This window comes from Lepisosteus oculatus, chromosome 1, assembly GCF_040954835.1.
Source record: "Lepisosteus oculatus isolate fLepOcu1 chromosome 1, fLepOcu1.hap2, whole genome shotgun sequence".
Lineage (NCBI taxonomy): Eukaryota > Metazoa > Chordata > Actinopteri > Semionotiformes > Lepisosteidae > Lepisosteus > Lepisosteus oculatus.
This window is the reverse complement of record NC_090696.1, coordinates 48,279,713-48,304,259: the sequence shown is the minus strand read 5'-3', so window position 1 is coordinate 48,304,259 and position 24,547 is coordinate 48,279,713. Positions and strand designations below refer to the sequence as shown.

General features: G+C 43.2%; 1 protein-coding gene across 4 annotated transcripts in view; it reads left to right on the top strand.

Moving 5' to 3' along the window:
* Positions 1–19,073, top strand: part of LOC138239226 (uncharacterized) — a 399,120-nt gene extending 380,047 nt beyond the window's left edge. Inside the window, exons 1-5 of one of the 4 annotated variants that reach the window (XM_069190499.1) lie at positions 15,187–15,301; positions 17,267–17,414; positions 17,502–17,615; positions 17,722–17,766; positions 18,317–19,073. In XM_069190499.1, the coding sequence (XP_069046600.1) occupies positions 15,255–15,301; positions 17,267–17,414; positions 17,502–17,615; positions 17,722–17,766; positions 18,317–18,784 (822 nt within the window). In that variant the 5' untranslated portion in view covers positions 15,187–15,254 and the 3' untranslated portion in view covers positions 18,785–19,073. Of the gene's footprint in view, positions 1–15,186; positions 15,302–17,266; positions 17,415–17,501; positions 17,616–17,721; positions 17,767–18,316 lie in introns of those variants that run through there. The other 3 variants (XM_069190502.1, XM_069190494.1, XM_069190497.1) reach the window with 3 other exon arrangements.
* Positions 19,074–24,547: the final 5,474 nt, after the last annotated feature.

Here is a 24,547-nt window from a genome sequence, read left to right as displayed (position 1 = left end):
ATATGGAATCGCGTATCTAAAGAAATTAATAACGATATGATTATATTTGTGTACTGCAACAGGGCTGTGTAGGGCTGTTTCGCCTCACAATCAGGCAAATGCAACATAAATTGATATCTTTGTCTTGTAAGTATCTTAATAAACTTTCAGCATAGCTTTCTCCCCGTTTAGATGTATTTTTCTTGGGATTTTGGGATCAAACGTGGAAAGACTAGATTGTAATCGTTTTTATTTTTTAAATACATTTTAGAAAAGTGTAATCTATACTTAAAAGCTGTATACCAACTGCTATAAAGATACATATTGTAATACTTTCGGGCTCAGATAGGACGGACACAAGAACAGACTTGTAGAGTTAAAGCAAGTTAAAGCCTTGATTTTATATATCACCTTTAAAAGTGGCATCTCAAAGCAATACAGATTACAAAGTAAATACCCAACACGGATTGTATCCATCTGTCATGCTAATAAAGCACCTTCAATTGAATTGAATTGAGAGGGGGGGGGGGGGAGGGTGAGCGAGAGAGCACAGCCAGGACAGACAGGCAAATAAGATACACTCCACAGACATTCACAACAGCGACATATCATAAAAAAACTTTTGCACATATTGTTAAATTATTACTTGTTTTTCAGGAAGTTAAAAAAAACAATTGAATTACTTATCCAGTCTCTCGAAATAAAATTATTTTTCAAGCAATGCAACTAATGTCGGGCAATGTGATTTTTTTTAATCTAACATTGATAGCCACATCTTAAATCTTGTCAGTCAGCTCTTTTTTCTCTATTTGAATTGTGGCGATTCAAACAACTTGGGATAACAAGTGGTCTCAAAGTCACCGAGCTCACAGAGCTTCAACAACAGATGACAATTTCCTTAGTCCTTCCTTAGTCTTCCTGAAATTGTCAGATTATGAGTGAATAATATAGAAAAACAGGTTTCGATTCACATTATCTGGTGAGCCTTGTTTTGTCAAAGGAAAATCCTATACTACTCTGAGAATGTAGGGGGAGGAAGAATGCCCGTGGTCTTTTCACTTACTGCAATATTATGGACACTCAATTGACTTTAAAAAAACAACAACTTTTTTTTGACAGCTGGTACAGGACCCCACCGCACCCACGCGCCAGCAATATATTCTCATGTACGGGTAGAATATGTTCATTGTCTTCCAATGAAAGAAGGGTTCCTTTCGCTGTAGTCGGGAGACATTAGAAGCTTGCCACGCCCGGACTGTTACACCAACGCATTAGCATGTTAAAGTGATTTCATGGAAGAGCCTAGCTTTCTTAACTAGTAAGTACTGTACTTACTGGGTTTTGGAGGGGGGGAGGTGTCTTTCACTGGAAATCTCGCCCCCTTCTACTTTGAAAATACCCGTGAAACAGGTTTAATTCGTCACAGCCAGCACTCCCGCAGAGGGGGGTTGTACTTGCAGTGCATCGGTATAGATGGGAAAGCCAGAGCCAGGTCCAGTCTAGCCATGTGTGTTTCTAGTCTCACAGAGCTTCAACAGCAGATGACAACTTGTGAGTTCGATTAAGAATGAATAAAAGCATTTCATTAATAACGCATTTACATTTGTCTGGGTGCTGACAAAGTAAAAAAAAAATACTTTTTGACAATGAAGAACTGTGTGTGTCTCTCTCTCTGCTGGTGTTTGTAATCTTTTTTATTTTTAAACACATTTTAGCAAAGTAATGTACCATAAAAGTATTGTGAGACATATTTGGGTTAACATGTTCAGTGTTCAGTGTGTGGTAATTTGTTTGGTGTGAATGAAGTTTTATTTAAAATCTGACCCACGGAAAAGTGTGGTGTGGACGGCTGAGGAGAGAATGCAGGCTCGCGCTGTGTACATTATTCTTTTTGTCTTTTTGTCTTTTTGAGCCAGTGAAAGCTCTGTTGTCCTTCACGTGAATGCCTGAATCATTGTACCGAACCCAGGATTATACAGTATTTTTTCTTTAAAATACCAATAACAGCAACATACAGTTTACATAATATGTTGATGTATCAAAATTAATATCTTTTATGACCTTTGTGACCTTCGTTATGCTCTTCGTTTAATGTCTAAGCCGGAACACATCATTATATCTCATTTTGTATTTCTTTTTAAAAAATAAATAAAAATTGTTTGCCCAGCCTAACAGTATTATTGTTATTGTTTTTATCCTGTAATGCGCTTTGAGGAGACACCTTTAAAGGCACCATATACAATAAAGTTCATTATTATTACTACTGTTAATTTGCTGGACAGAGAGGTGAACATTATTACGCAGAAGACAAAGATAGCAATTTACGTTGCATTGTGCATTGTGCTGCTGTAATACAGTTTTAAGCACTTAAAAGTCTAAACAGTATCATCTTTATTTATGGGTTTTAAATAAATACGATTTAAACGCAATTTAAATCAATATAAATGTTTATATTGTAACGCATATGTGACTATTCATTGTTATTAAAATGACTTCAATTCGATCATGTTGTGATATTTAGAAATATAAATTTGTTTGGTGTGAGTGAAGTTTTATTTAATCTCTGACCCAGGGAAAAGTTTTATTTTTTCAAAGAAATGTTTGTTAAAAAAAAGTCACAGCTTCGGCTGGATTCAAACACGCAACATGTGATGTAGGAGTCAGGAACCTAACCCACAGCGCCACCGGCAACATCAAATGCGGGGTGCTGAAAAAGCCCTACAGAAACATTATCAACAGACAATGTACAGCGTGTACTATTCTTGTGTTGCGGTACATGAATATAATTATATTGTTATTAAATTCTTTAGATATGGGATTCCATATTATATTCCCTTTTAATCAAATTCTAAAAGTATGCTTGTTGACTCCGGTATCACGTTAGTTGTGTATTTTGTGTATTGTGTATTTTTTCTTTAAAGTTCCGAGACCAGCCATATAGTGTATGTTTATGTTCCAAAATGAATATCCGTTTATGGCCTTCACACAGTACCTTCACATGCGTTATGCTCCTATTCTTTTTATGCTCAGCTACTAAGATTTCCCTTCATATAAATATTAAGTACTAAAACGGGCACAGTAAAGACATCTAAATCTTTCTACAACCGACCAACAGACCACGAGTGCCCCTGTCGGTCAACCAATCACATACCGCGGTATTTTGCACGAGGCCATAGCCAATTACCTCCGGTACGTTTCTGTACCGCGCTCTTTTAATGGCTGCATCTGTAAACAGTTGCAAACAAGAGGAGGCTATTGGTAGCTAAATGATTGAAATGCTTCTTCAAAGAAGCCTGGAAATCATCTTTGACAAAATGGTTGAGAGTTGTAATCCATATTCACAAAACCCCTCGTGCAAACAAGTGTCACTTCGTCAAAGTATCCACTAGAGTAGTATAAAGCGACACCTTTCGTCAAACTTTTGACAGGTACCACGCCCCCTTTTCCATCCAATGGTCGTCCGCGGTGTTTGGTTGTCCCGCCCCCCAGCCATCCAATGGCGTGTTGTTATTTGTGCATGTCCCGCCCCCTCAGGAGCCAATGGTGTGGGTCGGAACCCCCTACCGGCCGGTCGCCCCGACGCCTCGGGGTGCCAAAGCCCCCAGCCGGCGCATCCCGGGTTGTGTGCGAGTGTGTATTGGTTTGGAAGTGGGAGCATGTCTGCCGCGGGGTTGAGTGCGCTCTATTATAACCCTAGGAAATCGGGCAGTTACGGCGGCGCAGGGGGTCTGTTGCGGGCCGCGAGATCCCGGGGTGTGCGCGGCGCCAGCCGCGGGCGGGTGGTCGAGTGGCTGTCCGGCCAGGCTGCTTATACGCTGCACAAGCCGGCGCGCGTGCGTTTTAAGAGAAACAGGACGCTGGTGTCCGAAATGGACTGGCAGTGGCAGGCCGACTTGGTGGACATGAGAGAACACCAAGCGTTCAACGACGGTTTCTGTTACATCTTAATGTGTATAGACATGCTGTCTAAATACGCTTGGGCCGTGCCGCTGAAAACCAAGACTGGTGGGGCCGTGACAGGCGCTTTCCGAAATATACTGCAAGAGGGTCGGACTCCTAAAAAGCTACAAACGGACGAGGGTAAAGAATTTCTTAACAGGACCTTCCAAAATTTTCTCAAACGTGAGAATATTAAACATTTCGTTACGGCCAGCGATGTGAAGGCTAGTGTGGTCGAAAGGTTTAACAGAACTATTAAAACAAAAATGTGGAGGTACCTGACACACAAAAACACCTTTCGTTATATCGACGTCCTTTCAGATCTTATTTACGCTTATAACCATAGTTACCACACGACTATTAAACGAACCCCGGCTTCTGTTACGCCCGACAACTCCCTTGAGGTGTGGAGAACGGTCTATGACGCTCACTTTAAGAGAAAACCGTCAAAGTTTTCATTTAATGTGGGTGATCGCGTGCGGGTGTCCAAAATAAAGGGAGTGTTTGAGAAGGGATATGAACAGACCTTCACAGATGAAATTTTCATTGTCAAAGAGCGGTCCGCGGCTCTGAGACCCTATTACAAACTGCAGGACTACGCAGGCGATGATATTAAGGGTTCCTTCTATGCCGAAGAGCTACAGAAGATAAACCCGGATGTTGAGAACGTCTACCGCATCCAAACGATTTTAGCAACCAGGGGTCGTGGCAAAAACAAACAGCTTTTGGTAAAGTGGCGTGGCTGGAGCGATAAATTCAATAGTTGGGTGAAGGCTTCTGAGGTCCGAGACATATAGAGGTGGTGAAAAATGAACCCCAATGGTTTCTATGTGACGCTGGCCAGTAATTCATCCTCAAAGATGTTTCCAAAGAACACTAACGCCTGCTTCACAGAGCATCTGGCAAAGGCGATTGACCTGGACGGGGGCTGGGAAGTGGGCCTGGTCGAGCTACACTATCCGAATACACTAAACACTTTTGATGAAGACGAAGTTTTTCTGTTCATCAGCGAGGAGCTCAAGACTATCTGGACCTGTACCTTACCGAGAGGGTACTACGGCAACATCGAACAGCTCTTGCATGAAATGAAACGGGCTGCTGAAAAATCCAAGTTAACGGCTGTAAGTCTTAAATACAACCCCATTAGCCGTTCGGTAAGAATTGTTAGTGATAAACGGTTTGTTATGCAGCTGCGTAATCGCCTAGCGCGGATGTTGGGTTTCAATTCGGGTGTCGCGGGTGTAAAATCACCGCACCCCGTCGATATGACTGGCGGATTTAACACCATGTATATATACACCGATATCATAGAACACCAGTTAGTAGGCGACGTCTACGCACCGCTTTTGCGTTGTGTGCCCTTCAGAGGCGTGGATGGTGAATTCGTCACAGTATTGTACGACAAACCCCATTACGTGCCGGTGAGCATCGACCATTTTAACAACATCACTATTGAAATAAAGACGGATCAAAACGAACACGTGTCATTTGCATTTGGAAAGGTCATCGTCAAGCTGCATTTCAGACCTGTGAAAGCGTCAAACATCTAAAAGGATGACGGTCATCAAGAGCTACGGGGATCCTTCTCTGTATACCCACTACTACAAACAACAGGCTGGTTATGGATTACCAGGATTTTCAGGGCTACCGGTTCAGTACGGCGCTGGTATCGGTGGTATTTTCAGAGCGCTATTTAGAAAAGCCGTGCCTTTTCTGAAACGCGGGTTTGAAATAGCTAAGCCGCACATGGCATCGGCTGCTAAAAACATCGCCAAAGACGTGGTCGGCAACGTTACAAGCGCGGTCATGTCTAAGGTGGGTGCACATCAGCAGGAAGGTTCGGGTCTAGCATACATCCGCAGGGGTGTCGGTAGAAAAAGACAGACGTCATCAGCCCACCGTCGGGGGCCGCCGAAACCTGATAAAAGAACGGCTAAGCGCAGACAGGCAACTCATAGAAGCTTCAGGTCGACCAAGAAGAGCGTGACACACCGCAATCAACGCGACACGAAACGAGACATATTTTAAACATGGCATTTGTTCACGGCGGGTCTGCAGAATGCGCCAAGTCGGAGCTGGACATATTTCAATTAGCGCCTACCCAAACAAGCGTCGAGAAAAGTTTTTACATAGAAGTTCCACCCCTCACGGCCCTCACGGAAAACGCACCTCTGGAGTTCTACGTCGCAGGCAACGGTGAAGATTATTTAGATTTAAACAACACGCTGCTCTATCTGACCTGTAAAATAACGGAAGCAGACGGTCGGGACATTGATGCGGCAGCCCGTGTGAGCCTGGTGAACTACCCCATCGCTGCCATCTTCAGCCAGGTTGACATCACCGTAGGAGACCGATTGATCAGCCAGAGCAACAACTGCTATCCTTACAGAGCCTTTATAGAGTCGGTCCTGAACTACAGTGAAGAGACGCTGAAGACGCAGTATTCAACAGGTCTCTTTTACAAAGACACAGCCGGTGAACACGAGTCCACAATTTTGGATGGTCCCAATCAGGGGTTCCGAAAAAGAGCATCATACACGACGCAAAGCCGAAAACTGGAGCTCCTGGGACACATTCACGCCGACCTGTTTTTTCAGGACAAACTACTACTGAATGGCGTAGACCTGAAAATAAAACTCACGCGAAACAGAGATGCTTTCTGCTTAATGAACAACGCCGGAGAACACAAACTGAGCGTACTCTCTGCATCTTTGTTTGTGAAAAGAGTCAGAGTGTCACCCGGGGTCAGACTGGGACACGCCGAAGCACTCCTGACGGCCAACGCTAAATACCCCATAGACCGCGTACAGATGAAAGTCTTCAGCCTGCCTGCCGGGAGCCGTGTGTGTAACCAAGAAAACCTATTTCTCGGGCAGCTACCCAAAGTGGTCATTTTGGGGTTTGTGGACAACGCGGCATTCAGCGGCAGTTTTACCCAAAACCCCTTCAATTTTAAACACTACAACGTTAACTTTCTGGCTCTCTACGCGGACGGGGAACAAATCCCCACTAAACCGCTTCAACCAGACTTCCAGAATGGACATTGCGTCCGTGAATATTTTAATCTGGTGGAAACAGCCGGGAAGCGTCTGAAAGACAAACCAGTTCTGGTGGACCGCGAGGAGTACGCGCGCGGTTACACATTGTTCGCTTTCAACCTCAGCCCCGACGACGAGTGCACAGGACATTATTCACTTATCAAATCGGGTAATCTGAGAGCTGAAATACGCTTCGCGACCCCGCTACCCACAACCGTTAACATGGTTGTGTACGCGCTGTTCGACAACGTGATAGAGCTGGATATGAGACGTCAAGTCATTTACGACTTCAGCTAAAAAGCGCTGGGAGACCACACAACCTGCACATAAAGATGAACACCAAACAGCTGGAAGACATTCTAACCCGAGACCGCTATACCCGAGACAGTTTTCTAGGCGTGTTCCCCAGTGATGCCCTACCGAGCGAGAGACTGGCGCGGCGCCCTCTGAGTTTAATAGTTAATACTCACCCACACGACCGCCCCGGTGAACACTGGCTGGCTATTTACTTACCCGACGACGAGGGCGCAGAATTTTTCGACTCCTACGGATTTTCACCCGAAGCCTTTTTCTTTCCCAAGAACATTAATGATTTCTTAAACAGAAATGCTAACTCCATATTTTACAATAACAGACAATTGCAAGATTCTTTTGCAGTGACCTGCGGTCTACACTGCGTCTTTTTTCTATACCATAGATGTAAAGGTTTATCTTTTAGAAACATTTTAGAACTTTATTCTACGGATGCAATCCAGAATGACCGCATGGTGGAAATGTTTCTGAAAAACCGACGTCGTGTGAGACGGAGACCCCGGTACCCTTTCAACCCCTTTGAAAATACGAATGTTCAATTATGCGGGTGTTTACGACAATTTAAAACATGTCATAAATGTTAATCGGTCGTCTAAAATAAAAATGAAATCGAACCATTTCGACGTCTGTGTGGTTATTATTTAAAAAGAACACAAAACATGGATGAAAATCAACACAATATTTTTATTATACATTCGCTGTTACAGCGCTCAAGCTTTTTTTAATACATGTTACAGACAAACCATTTTTAAACATATTGCGCACGCTTTTTAATATACATTTCAAGTCATTTAACACAAACACACAGACCCAGAGAAAAAAATGTTACAAAGACAGCCATGTGGGTCTAGGTATTAATGATCGTCTCCTTTCAGCGGTTATCTTAGAGACCGGGTCGACCGTCGACAACTCTACCGGTTGTTTTAAAGTTTTGGCCGCCGCGGCACACCCCGGCGGGGCAGCCTTGAGTTTTTCAAGTAGCTCTCGGTTACCAGCGTTGGCTAGCAAGGTGCCCGGCACGTTGATTTCAGCCATAGCCTCCATGAACACATCCCAACCTTTAGGCTTCTTACCGCCAGCAACTGCTTGCTGCTGCGTGAGAGCCCGGACAAGATCAATCATGTGAGAGCCCTCAACGGGTGCCCCCTTGTACACAAATTCCCCCTTTTCATTCCAGGCTATTAGTGGTTCATTGCGGGCCATGGTCTTTAACAATATCTCGGCATTTCTCCGGAACCTCTGAGACACGCTGTCCAAAATATACCCAAAATCAGCCTCGCTCGATGACGGCGGTTGCGCGAACGTACGTGATAGTTCGGTGGGTGCATTTTCCGGTAGTACAACGGTTAAAGTCCCCTTTTCGGAAGTCTCCTGGCGTACTAATGCCAAATACCGTTGCAACACCTGGCTGTACAATTTCACTTTTTCATATTCGGGCAGATGCGAGTTCTGCAGAATGTCACGCATTTCATCATCCAGTCGACGGGCGGTTATTTTTCTTACATCGCTTTCGACCCCAGACCGCTCTCGGAGTCGCTCGAGCTGTTTCTGAGGTACCAGGTACATTTTTTCAGCGTGCTCCATTATCGACGTTGTAGAAGTCCCGTAATCAGTGGTACGGCAATACTCAACAGCGCCCCGATAAAACCACCGGACTGGTTCACCAAGAGTCTCTTTCTTTTAAGAGAAAGACCCTTTCGACTCAAAGTCTTTATAAGCTTACGCTTTCTCTTCAGGGTCCCAAACTGCTTAGCAGATAACGGTATGTTCCCTTTCAAGGTATTCAAGGCGATTTCAGCTATGGCCTGTACAAGATCATTTGTAGCCCCGCAGAGAATAGCTTTCCGCTGTTTGGGGGTGGCTTTTACCAGAAAATTTAAGAGAGTCAGGTTTCTCCGAACGCGTGAAGACATGACGACGCCCCGAACGTGTTTTTCGACTGAGTCGGTGGTTGTGAGATCACCGACTTTTAGATTTTTTAAACACATAAGCCGTGGGTACATCTGGGGGGAAAAGACCTGTTCGCAAGCGATAGTCATCTGGGGTGTCGGCATTTAAATCCACCAACAAGTAACCGAAAGGTTTTTTAGTAGCGTCATCGAACGCTTCCAAAAAAAATTTGGCTTTACCGGGGTACATCTGCCGGGACAGGGTTGTAATCTGTAGTTTATCTCTAGGGTTTTTAAACAGCACCATGTACTTTGTATTTAACGCAATGGTTCTACTTTTCCGACCTTGACAAAACACATTTTGGACGATATACATGATGTTGAGGTTTCGGTGGTGTACGTATTTGGTAAAAGCTTTTTCTATCTCATTATTTTCACACGCAGACTCCATCAAATCATCCACTATAATCAAATTTACGCTACCCGGCGGCAGTAGCTGGTCGTCGGAAAACGACGTCGGTAGTCCTTCTATAAACTGAATGTATGGAAATTTCACAAGCAACTCGTCGTATAGAGGTTGCCAGCAGCTGTAACACCAGACTATGTTTTCGGGTTTACGAGTCATAACGGTATCACCGCTCTCCAAGAGCTGTTTTATAAAATAACTTTTACCGCAATTCGAGGGTCCGGACAAAATGCACGAAAAAGGGTGTTTTAACCTGACATCCATCGTGTTAATATCCGTAGGGCAACGATGTCAAATTTTCTTGCAGCACCCGCTTGTCGTACACCACCTTCTGGGTTTTCTTTAAGGTCCGGGTCTCAATGCGCCAATCCTTTTTAACACGCACGATCATCGGCTGTTGAATAGAAATGTGTTTAAATTCCCGGCACTCTGCATAAGGGTTAACGCCATAGTCAAAAACCAAGTCCCGCAGACTCTCAAAGTTAACTTTTTCACAATTGTTCACATTGAGCGTAATGCCTTTTACCTTTAAACAGGCTTTCCCTCCAGACAGTTTGTACCCGTACGACTTGGGTCCTGTTGACACAAACTCGGTGATGTGTTGACCAGCATCGATTTCGCTGGTCAACTCACCCAAGTAGTCGCCCAGTTCCGGATTCCACTCACCCTCCCGGCTCACAAAGATAACGGAATCTGTGTCATGGTAGAGACAACGGCCTTGCAAAGCATTTAGCAGATTGTATAACTCCAAGCGGGCATAGGCGGTTGTAAAGCTAGCGATGAAAATGTTAGTGTTTGAATGCCCCGTATAGTGGTGTTTAGTGTGTTTCCACGTAACACAGGCTGTGTTTTCATCGATAAACTCGCAGGCTGACACCTCATGATATGGCGTAAATAAGTACCGGAACAATTCATCGGGGTTTCTCACAATGGTGGTCTGTGGTAAATTGTCTCTTTGCCCATACTTCCCCCACAAACTGTTCAAGGCAATTTTTGAAAGCTGTCTTTTGGCCGGATTCTTTTTAATGTTGCCGGGGTCCAGCCGGACGCCCTCTTTTTCATAATATTCGCCGATATATCTTTGTTGTTTCGCGACATCTGTACACCACTCTGGAAACCCCGAAGCTTCCTGCTTCCCTTTCAGATGCAGTTTGATGTAGTCGGTAAAAAGATCGTGTGAGGCCTTTTCGAAATGCCAAATTTCGTAAATTTTACACACTCTATACCCCAGGTCTACGGCCTTCTGTAATTCGGGGGTGCACCAGACACCAGTCAAGGCGCGATCTTCATCACTGTGCTCACAGGGGGTGGTCTGTTTTGTTTCAGCACACGTACGACACAGCGTGAAAAACAGTTTTTTGTCAATTTTGGTTGGTAGAACTGGAAAGTACAAACGTCTGGGTGGGTAAACTTTCACCTTCGCTAAACCGAAATACAGTTTTAAATCTCCAAAGTTGTTATATATTATTCGGGGGTGGCCCAGTGGGTATTTTTTAGTTTTGTTCACAAACGGATACAGACTGGTGAAATCATAGTAATGAATTTTTTCACCGGGCTGCGCTGTGTAATGCAAACAAATCGCATTTGTTCTCCCCCCAAAAAGCGACTCGCGAGGTTGCAGAGGCTCTGGTAATTGTGCGGCTGTTAGAAATTTACCCAAGTCTCCATTTTCAACAAGCATGTCTCTGAACTCGTGCTCCCACAAAACACGCACGTTAAAACCTCTCATTTTGAGAAAATTAATTTTCACCATCGTCTTTCTGTACAACCAACCAAAAGTAGTGTTTGTCAGCTGATTAAAATCGCTTTCACAATAACAAACGCTACAACCGTGAAAAAAGCAACCGTTGAACTCAAAGGCTGTCGGCACGCCGTCAATTACAGCATACCCATCCAGAAAATATGGGCCAACCTTGAACTCACCGGCCGTGGTTAACGCGTGTTGGATTTTAACGCGCTCTGTGTGTTCAATGTACATAAGCCATTGAATGCTGGGTGTAGAAAATCGTTTTTGCTGGCGGTGGTAATTGTCATGGGGTAGCAACGCAATCGTCTCTTCCTGTAAAAACATAAGTCTGAACATGGCCATGCAGACACTAGCGATGGTCACAAACTGAAAGGGGTCGATGCACACAACGCAGGCGGCCCCTGACTCAGTCACGCGTGTCTGTCTGGTCATATTCATGACCTCGTCCCGAAACCTGACACAGCCTTCTCTTAGAATTGCCACATCCAACTGGCAGTAACGTTTCAACTCTCTCTGTAAGTTAAACACACTTCCCCGGCATTCTTCATACCAAACCAAAAACTCGGCTTTCTCGCCCGGCAGCATGTAGTTAACGCCGTAAAGTTCAGGCGGAGGCATCGGTCCGACATAATTTTGGTTTTCTGCAGTGTTCATCAAGTGTGGAAAATGACCCTTACACCCGGGGAACCCCATGGCGGCCGGCAGTTTGCTTAATTTCATAGGCAGAAAGTTTAAAGAATCGATAAATCGGATGTTCAGAGCTTTTACGGTCATACACATTATCTTACCACCCTGATTTATTAGTTCAACGTCCATCTTTTCAGCTAACAACTGCCTGATCACTAGGTAATTGTCATATCCCTTGCCATTGTGCGATATGAACGTATGGTTTTTGAAACGTCTATCGATAAATTTACACACAAAATCCTTTAGACAAGTTTCACCATAAAATTCCCAGCTGCGTTTATTGTCAATATGAAGGGCGTGGACGTAATTTGGTATGTGGGTCCCCGTTTCCTGCATGCATTCAAAGTCGAAAAAAATGTACTTGTTTGAAATTTTGGGGTTGTCCAAAGGCGGTATGTAGCACAAATGTGTGTCCGGGGTGTCGATCACGTTGTTACAACGCGAGCACAGTTTCTCTTTACATTTGTGACTTGCGAGGTTATAAACCCCACATTTCTCACAAAAGACCCTGCGCTCACACTTACTCACACCCGTCGCCGCATTCCGCAAGTGTCTCGCCAAACACTGTGAGCTACGACAAAAGACCTTACAGGCCGGGCAATTCTGAATTTCAGCATCAATTTCGCAACACTGGGGATCTAAACAGGTTTTACAAGCTTTAACACAGGCGTGTGCGTTCTTGTGGCTATACGCGGCGTGGCAGTTAGTGCAAAAATACGCCGCCCCCACAAAAGCTTTAATATTTAAAACCCCATAAAAATGCTCTTCATGCAGTAGAACAAAAAGTATTTTAGAATTTGGTGGTGTGGGTCCCGTTGTAAAATATTTCCAATCACCCTGGTCGTGGTACAAAATTTTAATAACCACCTTTAAATGTTTTTCAAAAGCGGTAATGTCTGACAAACTAATTTTCCGATTCTCTGGAAAACCCAACTCTTTGTGCATTCGTTTAGCACCCTGTAACATTTCCCCATCGGTACAACCCTCATTCAACAAACCGTACACACTCCCGGCGAAACACAGATTACCGCCCGTGTAATGTAAGTCGATAAGGTGTGCTTTTTTCTGCGCAATTACCCGGCTGTACAGAACGGATTTAAATCTTCGGCGGGCACCCCCCTGCATATTCCTAACTATCGTCACCACTAAGCGGAGGGTGTCATCGGTGAGAACCTCTGTGTGGCTCTGTAAGAGGTCCGAGATGTGGCTTAAAAAATCGGCCGCATTTAATTCTCCGGGGTGTCTCCTGCGTGAGAACAAGGGTTTGTTAAAACCACCCGCTGTCAAACGCAGCTGTACAAAATCATTCGCCCCGATGTTTGGAGAAAGTTCGTCCAATATTCTCTGGACTGCACCATGCACAGCGTCTATAGCCTGTACATACGAGGTTATTCTGTCGAGATTAACAAAACGAAATTCTTCATGGTGCTCTGTTGCTCTAAAATTATTATAAGCCCTGTTATAACGGCGTATACACTCCAGGAAAACCATGGGGTCTCTATTCACCACGGCACCGCCACCAACCTGATTCAGATCGTTCAGTACAACCGGTTCTGGGTTACCACCATCCTGTTCAGCCACAACAACCTCGGGCCTTAAGTTATTTTCTACCACGGCATTTTCATTGCGTGGCTCGGGCGACCCTTGGGAAATCTGATGCCTCGCTCTGAATCTTTGACGACGCAACAAACATGCTTTTGCCAGTTTAATTCTTTTATTTATGTACAAAAGCTTGCGGTTGGCAAGCGGTTGGTCTTTTAAGCACTTTTTAGACCGCATGTTTAGTCATTTATCACCGGGGATTTCCACCGATGAAGCATGAAATAGCATCAACAGGTTCTGAAATCCGGAGGTTAGATCGGCATCCTCTTTAGAAATTATATCTAAGATGTTAGCGCTGAAAACCTGGATCGGTTTTGGAAACAAGGCCTGTACACCGGGTAAAACCGCTCTTAGACGCTCTAAAACTCGTTTTTTGGTCACCTCACTACTGCGCACCGTTGTTAGTATCTGTGTAATACCGCGCACGGAGTCTAGCACATCACCCAACACCAAGTCTTTAGGCGCGTTATTATTTCGCTCCGCAGGCTTGACACGTCTGGCTTTGGCCGACGTCTTAACAGTCGTCTCGGATGCAGTCACCACCTCGGGTTCCGACGTTTCCACCGCATTTGTTTCACCGCGCGTCGATACAGATGCTGTGTGAAAAAATAAGACTTTTTATTACCACGCCAATGCTCCACATCTCAAAATCTGAAAACAACACTGTGATAAAAATAAAAGACTTTTCAACACAACAATCAATGAAATCTAAACTGTCAAAGTCAGAAAACTACGATAACTATGATAAAAACGCCACGCATATGCTGCCCCCTTACACAAAGGGCTGTGGGTGAATGGAGCAAGTTACCCAGGCCATGTTGTTACACCGGTTTCCTTGACGTCGGTGGTGGCGCTACTGGGTCAAGCGGCGTGCTAGCGGCATGTAGACCCACGCACACACCAGTCGCTTTTAACTTTAAAAGCTAGGCAGTTTTAAAATAAGGTTTTTTAACACCCCCAAACAGAAAACTCCGCGCAGTAGGATCTTTCAGCGAATTAACAGCCTAACAAAAGAAGTAACGTTTACCGTAAGTGGATCATAACACATCTTGACCACGCTTAATTATATTAACTATATTAACCTTTGCCGGTTGGTTTCAGTCGTTTTGAGCTCGATGCCCCAGTTAACTTGTTGGCGCGCCGCAGTTTATTTTTTGAAGGTCCGGGGTCTGCACGGCGTGGGAAAATAACATTAGTGAAAAATATAGAAAAACGGTATGTATTTTTATTATAGACACGTTTAAATGACCAGGCTATAAGAATGTTTTATATAATACCAACCTCTTCTCTCAGGCGCTCTGATAATATCCCCCGCACCGTCTGGTATGATGTGAACATCGGCCTGTGTCACCACAAGGTTTTGGGTTGGTAATGCAAACCCCAAACGGGGTTTTTTAAATGTGTGGCGACTTGTCCCTTCGCCCGCATCTGTGGAATAGACACATGCGCGTTTTGGTGCGGCGTATATACCCCATGTGTCTTTAAGACTCACATGGCCGTAAAGCGTTATTCAAAACATTGTCGTAATTACTCACCGGTGTTGTGCTGCATCGTAACTGGTCTTTTTACACCCGTGGTTTTCGGTGCTATTGGAAATGAATGGATACACACAGTCACGACCACATTACGGCACCAATCGCGGGTAATTCCATTATATTCATTCAATATTGCCTAGTATACAAATATTATACAACGTTTTGTAACTATAGCTAACACGAGACATGCACCGCGATGTTGTAATTGTCTCACAATAAGCCAGATATACATACCGCTGAAATTCGCTGAATCCGCGGCTTCGTCTATCAAGTCGAACAGTTCTATTTCTGTAAACAGACTATCTTCAGACTGTTGCAATTGATCGGCGTGGTCCATTCTGACGAGTTAGGCGATAACGTGAGACTGTAGGAATTGGAATGCAGCTAAAACTTCGTCTGTTAAACCGCTGGTACTTATACTCAAGCCGCTAAACATTCTCTTCTAAGAAACACACATGGTCCCCCCATAAAACCATTAATCTTAGCTATCGTTGGGGGGTGCACGTACTGGTCTGTAGAAATTATTTTAAGAAACATTTTAGAAAACGTTTTAGACCGTTATAATGTTAAAATCTATATTATTTTAAGACATACAACGGTGTCTACATTTCATAGCTGTTAAAACGTGGCGAAAATGTACCGCGTTGTCTTTGTTTGATTCACCAACAGACCGCTAAGAATATTATCAAGCAAAATGTTTTTTATTATGTATCTGTTCTTTATAGGGCCGTGTTCACAAACCAAGCTTGACGTTTTGAGGTTTTATTTTTCAGCGCTGCGCTGTTAAGAACATTTTTGCGTGAAATACCTGTGGTGTTTGTAAATTAGAAAACTTTACATGAATTTAAAATGTTTGTAAACTTTCACTGGTGTCAATTTTAGCCCCCCCTGCATTCCAGAGCCTGTAGCTAACCCCTCCCCACCCCCCGTCTCCAACATCATCACAATGCATCTCTACCGGGAAACAATTTTAAAACTTTAAGAACAATCCGTTACAGTCTGTAGAACAACACCCCACCATTTGTTGTCTGTTAACACCTTAAAGACTTTTATGCTGGCGCTGTGTGGAAATTTATCCCAAACTTTCGAAAAAAGCTGTCGCGAATGTGTTATTAAAAATAAACTGTGTCTTATTACGTTATTTTAAAAACTTTAAGGCCAACCACGCGTTTAAAATTTCTTGTCGGGTGAAACACATCATTTGTGTTTGCGTTGTGTGTTAATACTTTTAAAGTTTAAAACTTATAAACTGATAAGCGAATATAGCGCGTTATAATGTTAAAATCTATATTATTTTAAGACATACAACGGTGTCTACATTTCTTAGCTGTTAAAACGTGGCGAAAACGTGCCGCGTTGTCTTTGTTTGATTCACCAGCAGACCGCTGAGAATATTATCAAGCAAAATGTTTTTTATTATGTATCTGTTCTTTATAGGGCTGTGTTCACAAACCAAGCTTGACGTTTTGAGGTTTTATTTTTCAGCGCTGCGCTGTTAAGAACATTTTTGCGTGAAATACCTGTGGTGTTTGTAAATTAGAAAACTTTACATGAGTTTAAAATGTTTGTAAACTTTCACTGGTGTCAATTTTAGCACCCCCCCCTCGGCATTCCGGAGCCTGTAACCCCCACTCGGCATTCCAGAGCCTGTAGCTAACCCCTCCCCACGCCCGTCTCCAATATCATCACAAATCATCTCTACCGGGAAACAATTTTAAAACTTTAAGAACAATCCGTTACAGTCTGTAGAACAACACCCCACCATTTGTTGTCTGTTAACACCTTAAAGACTTTTATGCTGGCGCTTTTATGCTGTGGAAATTTACCCCAAACTTTCGAAAAAGCTGTCGCGAATGTGTTATTAAAAATAAACTGTGTCTTATTACGTTATTTTAAAAACTTTAAGACCAACCCCGCGTGTTTAAAATTTCTTTTCGGGTGAAACACATCATTTGTGTTTGCGTTGTGTGCTTATACTTTAAAACTTATAAACTGATATGTGAATACTTCTCGCTCTCGATAAATCGGGGGGGGTCATCACAACCAATTGTAAAATGTCTTGTGTTATGTAGGCGTGTTACACCATTGGCGCATATTCTTAAACGCTCCGACCTGACAGGGCCGCAGTGCGTGCTTGGCGCTGTCAGACACCACAGAGCTGCTGAGATGGCTTCTTTGTGTGGAGAAACAACGGGGTCCGCTACTCTACAAAGCGATGAGGTAGGCGGCTAAAATATTTTTTCGACTCGTGGAATTGTTGTATCGGTGCTTAGCGTATGTCATTTTAATACTTGGTCTTCTTTTTAGCAAAACCCTAACCCACCCTCTGAACCCGGTGACAGCGGTGGGGGTGTGAGTTCAGCTGGGGTGCCAGATGCTGAAGAACAGCCGGGTGCTAGCGATGATACCACGCTACAAATGGTAAATATTAACGAAAAACCTTAGCTCAAAAGTGTAAATGCTCGGTATTTTAGGTGCAATGCATGTCTATTTTGTTAAGCCTTCCTTTTCTTTTTTCCTTTAATAGAATAAAGAGGATGTGGACGGGTCAATCTTCAGCCTGCCGACACATGTGAATGTCTCGTGTCTATGCTTGGGTGTTCGCCCAAATGTTAATAAAGATGATGCCCCAGACCCTAATGAGCCCGATGTTATGCCCCAGATTGTGAAAGCAGTAGTTTATTGCATCTTCAAGCACTGTTTAAAGGGGGTCCTGGTTGATGACTGCCCGGCCTGTTTGATTGACCATCCTGGGCAGCGGGGTCACACATGTCTGTCTATCGGCTACACAGATGGGTTTGAAGATGTGACGTTTGCCGCTTTAGAAATTTATAAGTCTCTCAGTTTAGCCCGAATTTTATCGGTTGTTCTGTACACCGCCCGGTGTCTGGGTTCGTACACCATTACAAATGACACTGAGCGGGGCATAAAACAGTTGCTAAAAAATATAATTGAGGACCACTCCCCATACGAGCATGTACACGCCACCCTTGAACAGCTGGATGAAAAATTAGTAGACGTGACTTTTGATGTGTTGCAAAAGAAACACTATTCTTATTTTTACAGACGCAAAAAAAAAGATCTATGTAAAATGTGAATACAGATTTCACTCTGTTTTACAGACCCGGGTGTGCCATCGACCGAAGAATGAAGAATTTCGAATGTATACGTCTGAATTCTTACTAAGAGTGCTTTACACACTTCTCTCTACAAAGCTTGATATGCAAAACAAAGAGTCGAATGCTAATGTCCTTAAATTTGTTAAAGAGATAGATGCGTATGTCGAGAACTTGAGTGAAATTATTACAGATCTGATGTTTTCAGATCAGAAAAGGAAGCCTGGGGGGTTCTACAGTGTGTATTCCAAAATACAGCGTGTTTTGCACAGAACCTGTGGTAACACCATCCCGCTGGTTACGCAGGCAAATTTTTTTGCCCTGCTCGATCGGATCGCCCAGTGTGGTTCGCACGGCTTTAGACACGGTGAGCGGAAGGGGGTTATGAATGCTTTTTCAGATGCCGCAAAGTTTCTCAGCAGCGTAGGGGTGGTGGTTACGTGTACCGAACTAATTTTCCGCACCAACATTTAATTGTTGAATGCAAACAGGAGCCGGTAACGCATGTGTGCTGCGTTGTTTCACTGTTTGAAAACCCCTGTTGAAATAAAGCGGTTCACATTTCACATACTTGCAAACTGGAGTCTGTAACTTGTGTAAAAAGTGCTGCTGCGCTGTTTCGGTGTTTGAAAACCCCTGTTGAAATAAAGCGGTTCACATTTCACATACTTGCAAACTGGAGTCTGTAACATGTGTAAAAAGTGCTGCTGCGCTGTTTCGGTGTTTGAAAACCCACTGTTGAAATAAAGCGGTTCACATTTCACCTGGTGTTTGCCCGGCGATTTCTTTCCGTGAGACTTTACGCAGTCAGTGTGTGTGTGTGTGTGCTTGCACCCCGGCTGTTTTGGAGACACGGCTTCTGCAGCATATAAGCAACCACGGCCCAAGCGTATTTAGACAGCATGTCTATACACATTAAGATGTAACAGAAACCGTCGTTGAACGCTTGGTGTTCTCTCATGTCCACCAAGTCGGCCTGCCACTGCCAGTCCATTTCGGACACCAGCGGCCTGTTTCTCTTAAAACGCACGCGCGCCGGCTTGTGCAGCGTATAAGCAGCCTGGCCGGACAGCCACTCGACCACCCGCCCGCGGCTGGCGCCGCGCACACCCCGGGATCTCGCGGCCCGCAACAGACCCCCTGCGCCGCCGTAACTGCCCGATTTCCTAGGGTTATAATAGAGCGCACTCAACCCCGCGGCAGACATGCTCCCACTTCCAAACCAATACACACTCGCACACAACCAGGGATGCGTCGGCTGGGGGCTTTGGCACCCCGAGGCGTCGGGGCGACCGGCCGGTAGGGGGTTCCGACCCACACCATTGGCTCCTGAGGGGGCGGGACATGCACAAATAACAACACGCCATTGGATGGCTGGGGGGCGGGACAACCAAACACCGCGGACGACCATTGGATGGAAAAGGGGGCGTGGTACCTGTCAAAAGTTTGACGAAAGGTGTCGCTTTATACTACTCACTAGTATCCTCTGGTTCTGGTTTGTTGTTGATTTTGAAGATCTTTCAAGAGTGTAAGCTTTTGTTTTGTTTGTTTTTTTTTACAGTGAGTTTCCCCCACACTGTAAATAAAGGCACTAGATTATTTTTGAACACTACAGCTCAAACAGCTTATCTGTTTGTTGGCTTGGACCCACCAAGTTTCTGTTAGAACATGCCAACAGGTATGGCGCAATATTTATCACTTTGCAGGCTTTGGGGTTTACTATAGAAATGGTCAGCAATAATAATAATAATAATTCTTTTCTGGACACTCCCCTCAAAGTGCTTTACAGGTAATGGGGATTCACCTCCATCACCACTGGGATTTTTAACGACCACAGAGAGTCAGGACCTTGGTTTCACATCTCATCCAAAGGACGGCACCATTTTACAGTATAGTGTCCCCATCACTTTACTGGGGCATTAGAACCCACACAGACCACAGGCCTCATTAACACCTCTTCCAGCAGCAATCTTAGTTTTTCCCAGGTCATTGCTCATCCAGGTACTGGCTAGACTCACACCTGCTTAGCTTCTGTGGGCAGTCTGTTGTGAGCTACAGCATGATATGGATGCTGGTGAACAAGGATCACACAAGAATGCTCTTTGTCTGGGATGTTATGTTCTCCCATTGACCCCCTTTTAAAACAACTAAGATATTTTTTACATGGCCATTTTTTTCTAAATGTTCTTAATTAGTAATTTAACAATTAGGTTATTCAGATGATTTAGTGGTCTTTGTCTGCAATAGCCTGGATATTGCTGTTTTAAATCAATATCAGATTGTCTCCAAGAGGGAATGCTCTGCTAGAGTAAATTGGGATGATAGTACCGCCTTTGTGCTGGGGTACTGAGAAGAGACTGGATCTCCAGATTTGGTATAGTAATGAAGAATTGGTATGGTGTGGTTGATAAAATGAAGTAAAGTTTGCAGAATTGGAGATTGTTGTTAAAGGTTTTTACAGAGGCAGGACCCCCTGCCAGCTGTTGTAAAAGAGCTGTTCTTTTTTTTCTGTTACAGATTGCATTGCATAAAACAGAGCATGATGTTTTTCCAGCTGAAGAAGGGGGGCAGGGCCTAATTGATATCACTAGTAAGGAAGCTATTTTCTTGCTCCAGGCATTGCTGAGATTATTGTACCCTGCTGGCCTTCTGCTCTGGAGAGATTGTGCTTTTGTCTTCTTTCATAAATTAAGAGGGTTGCAGCTTGGTAGATAGTTGCTCTTTGTGAATGTTACTGGGGTGGCTTTTGTGTTGTTTACCTGTGTTTTTATCAGATAATGTTAATTATTAGGCATACAATGGCAGTAAGAGGAAGGTTTTAAATCTGATAGTATGTTTTGGCTTTTAAAGGAGCATTTAATTCATACTCCTGCCCTGATCAATCCAGTTTTATTCTCTGCTAGTGTTACTGCTATTTTAGTGAAGAAGGCTGTCACAAAAATTGATCATTTGCTAGACAAGGATAGAAAGAACTGGAAGAGTACTTCTGTTGTAGTCTCTGCATCAGATCAGTGAGTTGTATCAGCCTGATTTTAATTAAATTGTGGGCAGCACTTGTTTATACTGTTTTGGAGGTGTACAGTCACCCTTACAGTATGCAGAGAGAAAATGTTTTCTATTGTTTCTGTACTGAAAAGACCTTACATTCTCAAGCACTTTTAGAAAGCTTTGGCATAGAGTGTTCAGGTGTGAAGTTTGTTTTGAGGGTAAAGTAAAGCATAAATGGTATCGAGGCTGAAGCAAGTGTTTGCCTTTACTCATAAGACTGACATGTTCCAGGAGAAATAGACAGTGAAAGAAGTACTGTAGTCAGTGAAAAATGGGGAATTATTGTTCTCATGGTCAGGTGTGCAATTGCGATAACTCATGTTTTAAAGTGTTTTGCGGTGGCATTTTATCATCATTGCTTTTAAATGCTACAGTGGTGTGAAAAAGTGTTTGCCCCCTTCCTGATTTCTTATTTTTTTGCATGTTTGTCACACTGAAATGTTTCAGATCATCAAACAAATTGAAATATTAGACAAAGATAACACAAGTAAACACAAAATGTAGTTTTTAAATGAAGGTTTTTATTATTAAGGGGAAAAAAATCCAAACCTACATGGCCCTGTGTGAAAAAGTGATTGCCCCCTAAACCTAATAACTGGTTGGACCACCCTTATCAGCAACAACTGCAATCAAGCTTTTGCGATAGCTGGCAATGAGTCTTTTACAGCGCTGTGGAGGAATTTTGGCCCACTCATCTTTGCAGAATTGTTGTAATTCAGCCACATTGGAGGGTTTTCGAGCCGCTTTTTAAAGGTCATGCCACAACATCTCAATCGGATTCAGGTCAGGACTTTGACTAGGCCACACCAAAGTCTTCATTTTGTTATTCTTAAGCCATTCAGAGGTGGACTTGCTGGTGTGTTTTGGATCATTGTCCTGCTGCAGAACCCAAGTGCGCTTCAGCTTGAGGTCACGAACAGATGGCCAGACATTCTCCTTCAGGATTTTTTGGTAGACAGCAGAATTCATGGTTCCATTTACCACAGGAAGTCTTCCAGGTCCTTAAGCAGCAAAACACCCCCAGACCATCACACTACCACCACCATATTTTACTGTTGGTATGATGATCCTTTTCTGAAATGCTGTTTTACTTTTATGCCACATGTAATGGGACACACACCTTCCAAAAAGTTCAACTTTTGTCTCGTCAGTCCACAGAGTATTTTCCCAAAAGTCTTGGGGATCATCAAGATGTTTTCTGGCAAAACTAAGACAAGCCTTCATGTTCTTTTTTCTCAGCAGTGGTTTTCATCTTGGAACTCTGCCATGCAGGCCATTTTTGCCCAGTCTCTTTCTTACGGTGGAGTCATGAACACTGACCTTAACTGAGGCAAGTGAAACCTGCAGTTCTTTGGATGTTGTTGTGGGGTTTTTTGTGACCTCTTGGATGAGTCGTCGCTGCGCTCTTGGGGTAATTTTGGTCGGCCGGCCACTCCTGAGAAGGTTCACCACTGTTCCATATTTTCACCATTTGTGGATAATGGCTCTCACTGTGGTTCGCTGGAGTCCCATAGCTTTAGAAATGGCTTTATAACCTTTTCCTGATAAGACTGATAAATCTCAATTACTTTGTTTCTCATTTGTTCCTGAATTTCTTTGGATTGCAGCATGATGTCTAGCTTTTGAGGATCTTTTGGTCTACTTCACTTTGTCAGGCAGGTCCTATTTAAGTGATTTCTTGATTGAGAACAGGTGTGGCAGTAATCAGGCCTGGGTGTGGCTAGATAAATTGAACTCAGCTTTCCAAAGATGTGATAAACCACAGTTGATTTATGTTTTAAGGAGGGGGGGCAATCACTTTTTCACACAGGGCCATATAGGTTTGGATTTTTTTCCCCTTAATAATAAAAACCTTCATATAAGAACTGCATTTTGTGTTTACTTGTGTTATCTTTGTCTAATATTTCAATTTGTTTGATGATCTGAAACATTTCAGTGTGACAAACATGCAAAAAAATAAGAAATCAGGAAGGGGGCAAACACTTTTTCACACCACTGTATGTAGGGGAGGGGGTGGCAGGGGGATTGCTACTGTTGTGCTATTGCTATTATACTGTATGTTGTGTAATTGAGTGGAATAAAGATTGTTTCATTGATATCATTTGACTTCTTCACTTTTATGTTTTTAACCAAACATACAGTTTGCTTTTTACTATATCATCCAATATCTAGAATATGAAAATGTCTTTTATTTACAAGTAACTTCATTACTCTCAGTATTTCCCATATTAAAATGATAATTTATGATTTTGTTACATTCTTAAAGTAATGTGTACTTGTTATTTTGAACATACCCGAGCAGTTGTTATGGTTAGAGGCACATTATTTCTTTGTTCTGTGGCAAAACTTTGTTGAAATACAAATAATTCAGACACACTAGGTTAAACAATTATTTGTTTATAGTGACAAAACACACTAAACAACACACAACATAAACATACAACACCCTAGTTACAATATGTGCAACCTTCCTCTTAAATCGTTTCAGAGACTTAATGTCCTAACCACCCAGAAAAAAACCCAGACTGTTACCAAGTATTTGAGTCATAATATCTTGAAGGCTTAAATACTAGATAACTGCCTTCTAAACCAAACAGAATTTTCTAAACCAAAATAAATTCTCTCTCCAAACTGAATGCCACAAAATGAATAGGAACCCCCCTATTCTAAAAATGCACCCAATAACCAGGAGAGGCCATTTTAACCAAGGGATTGAAGTGAAGTTGAAAGCTAAAAGGAAACTGACCAGGAACACTGAGTACCAGAGATAAAATATTTTAGACTAAGCAAAGATCTGATATGAATGTTGATTCTAAACATCCTGTGATAAATTAGGTAATTGATATACATTTTGTGCTTTTGTCAGATTGTGAAGTCACGGTAAAAGTTATAGCCAAGGTTGTCAATTGACATGGCGTCTTCCAGTAATCTGACATGAGCAGGTATACTAGTTTTTAATCTAGTATTGCTGTTGTTGAAAGAACTACCATAAGCTAGTGTAAGGGACTGGGTGTTTTCTGTGCCATTGGAACTGTCCAATACGGATTTTGCAAGACTGTGGCATTTCCATGGCCTGTGACTGGATTAATTTTGATGGCTTTGTAAGTACACAATTGTGATGAAACTATATCCTAAAATCTATTGTTCTCTGTCCAAAGCATGTATACTCCAGGACCGGAGAGCCAGCTC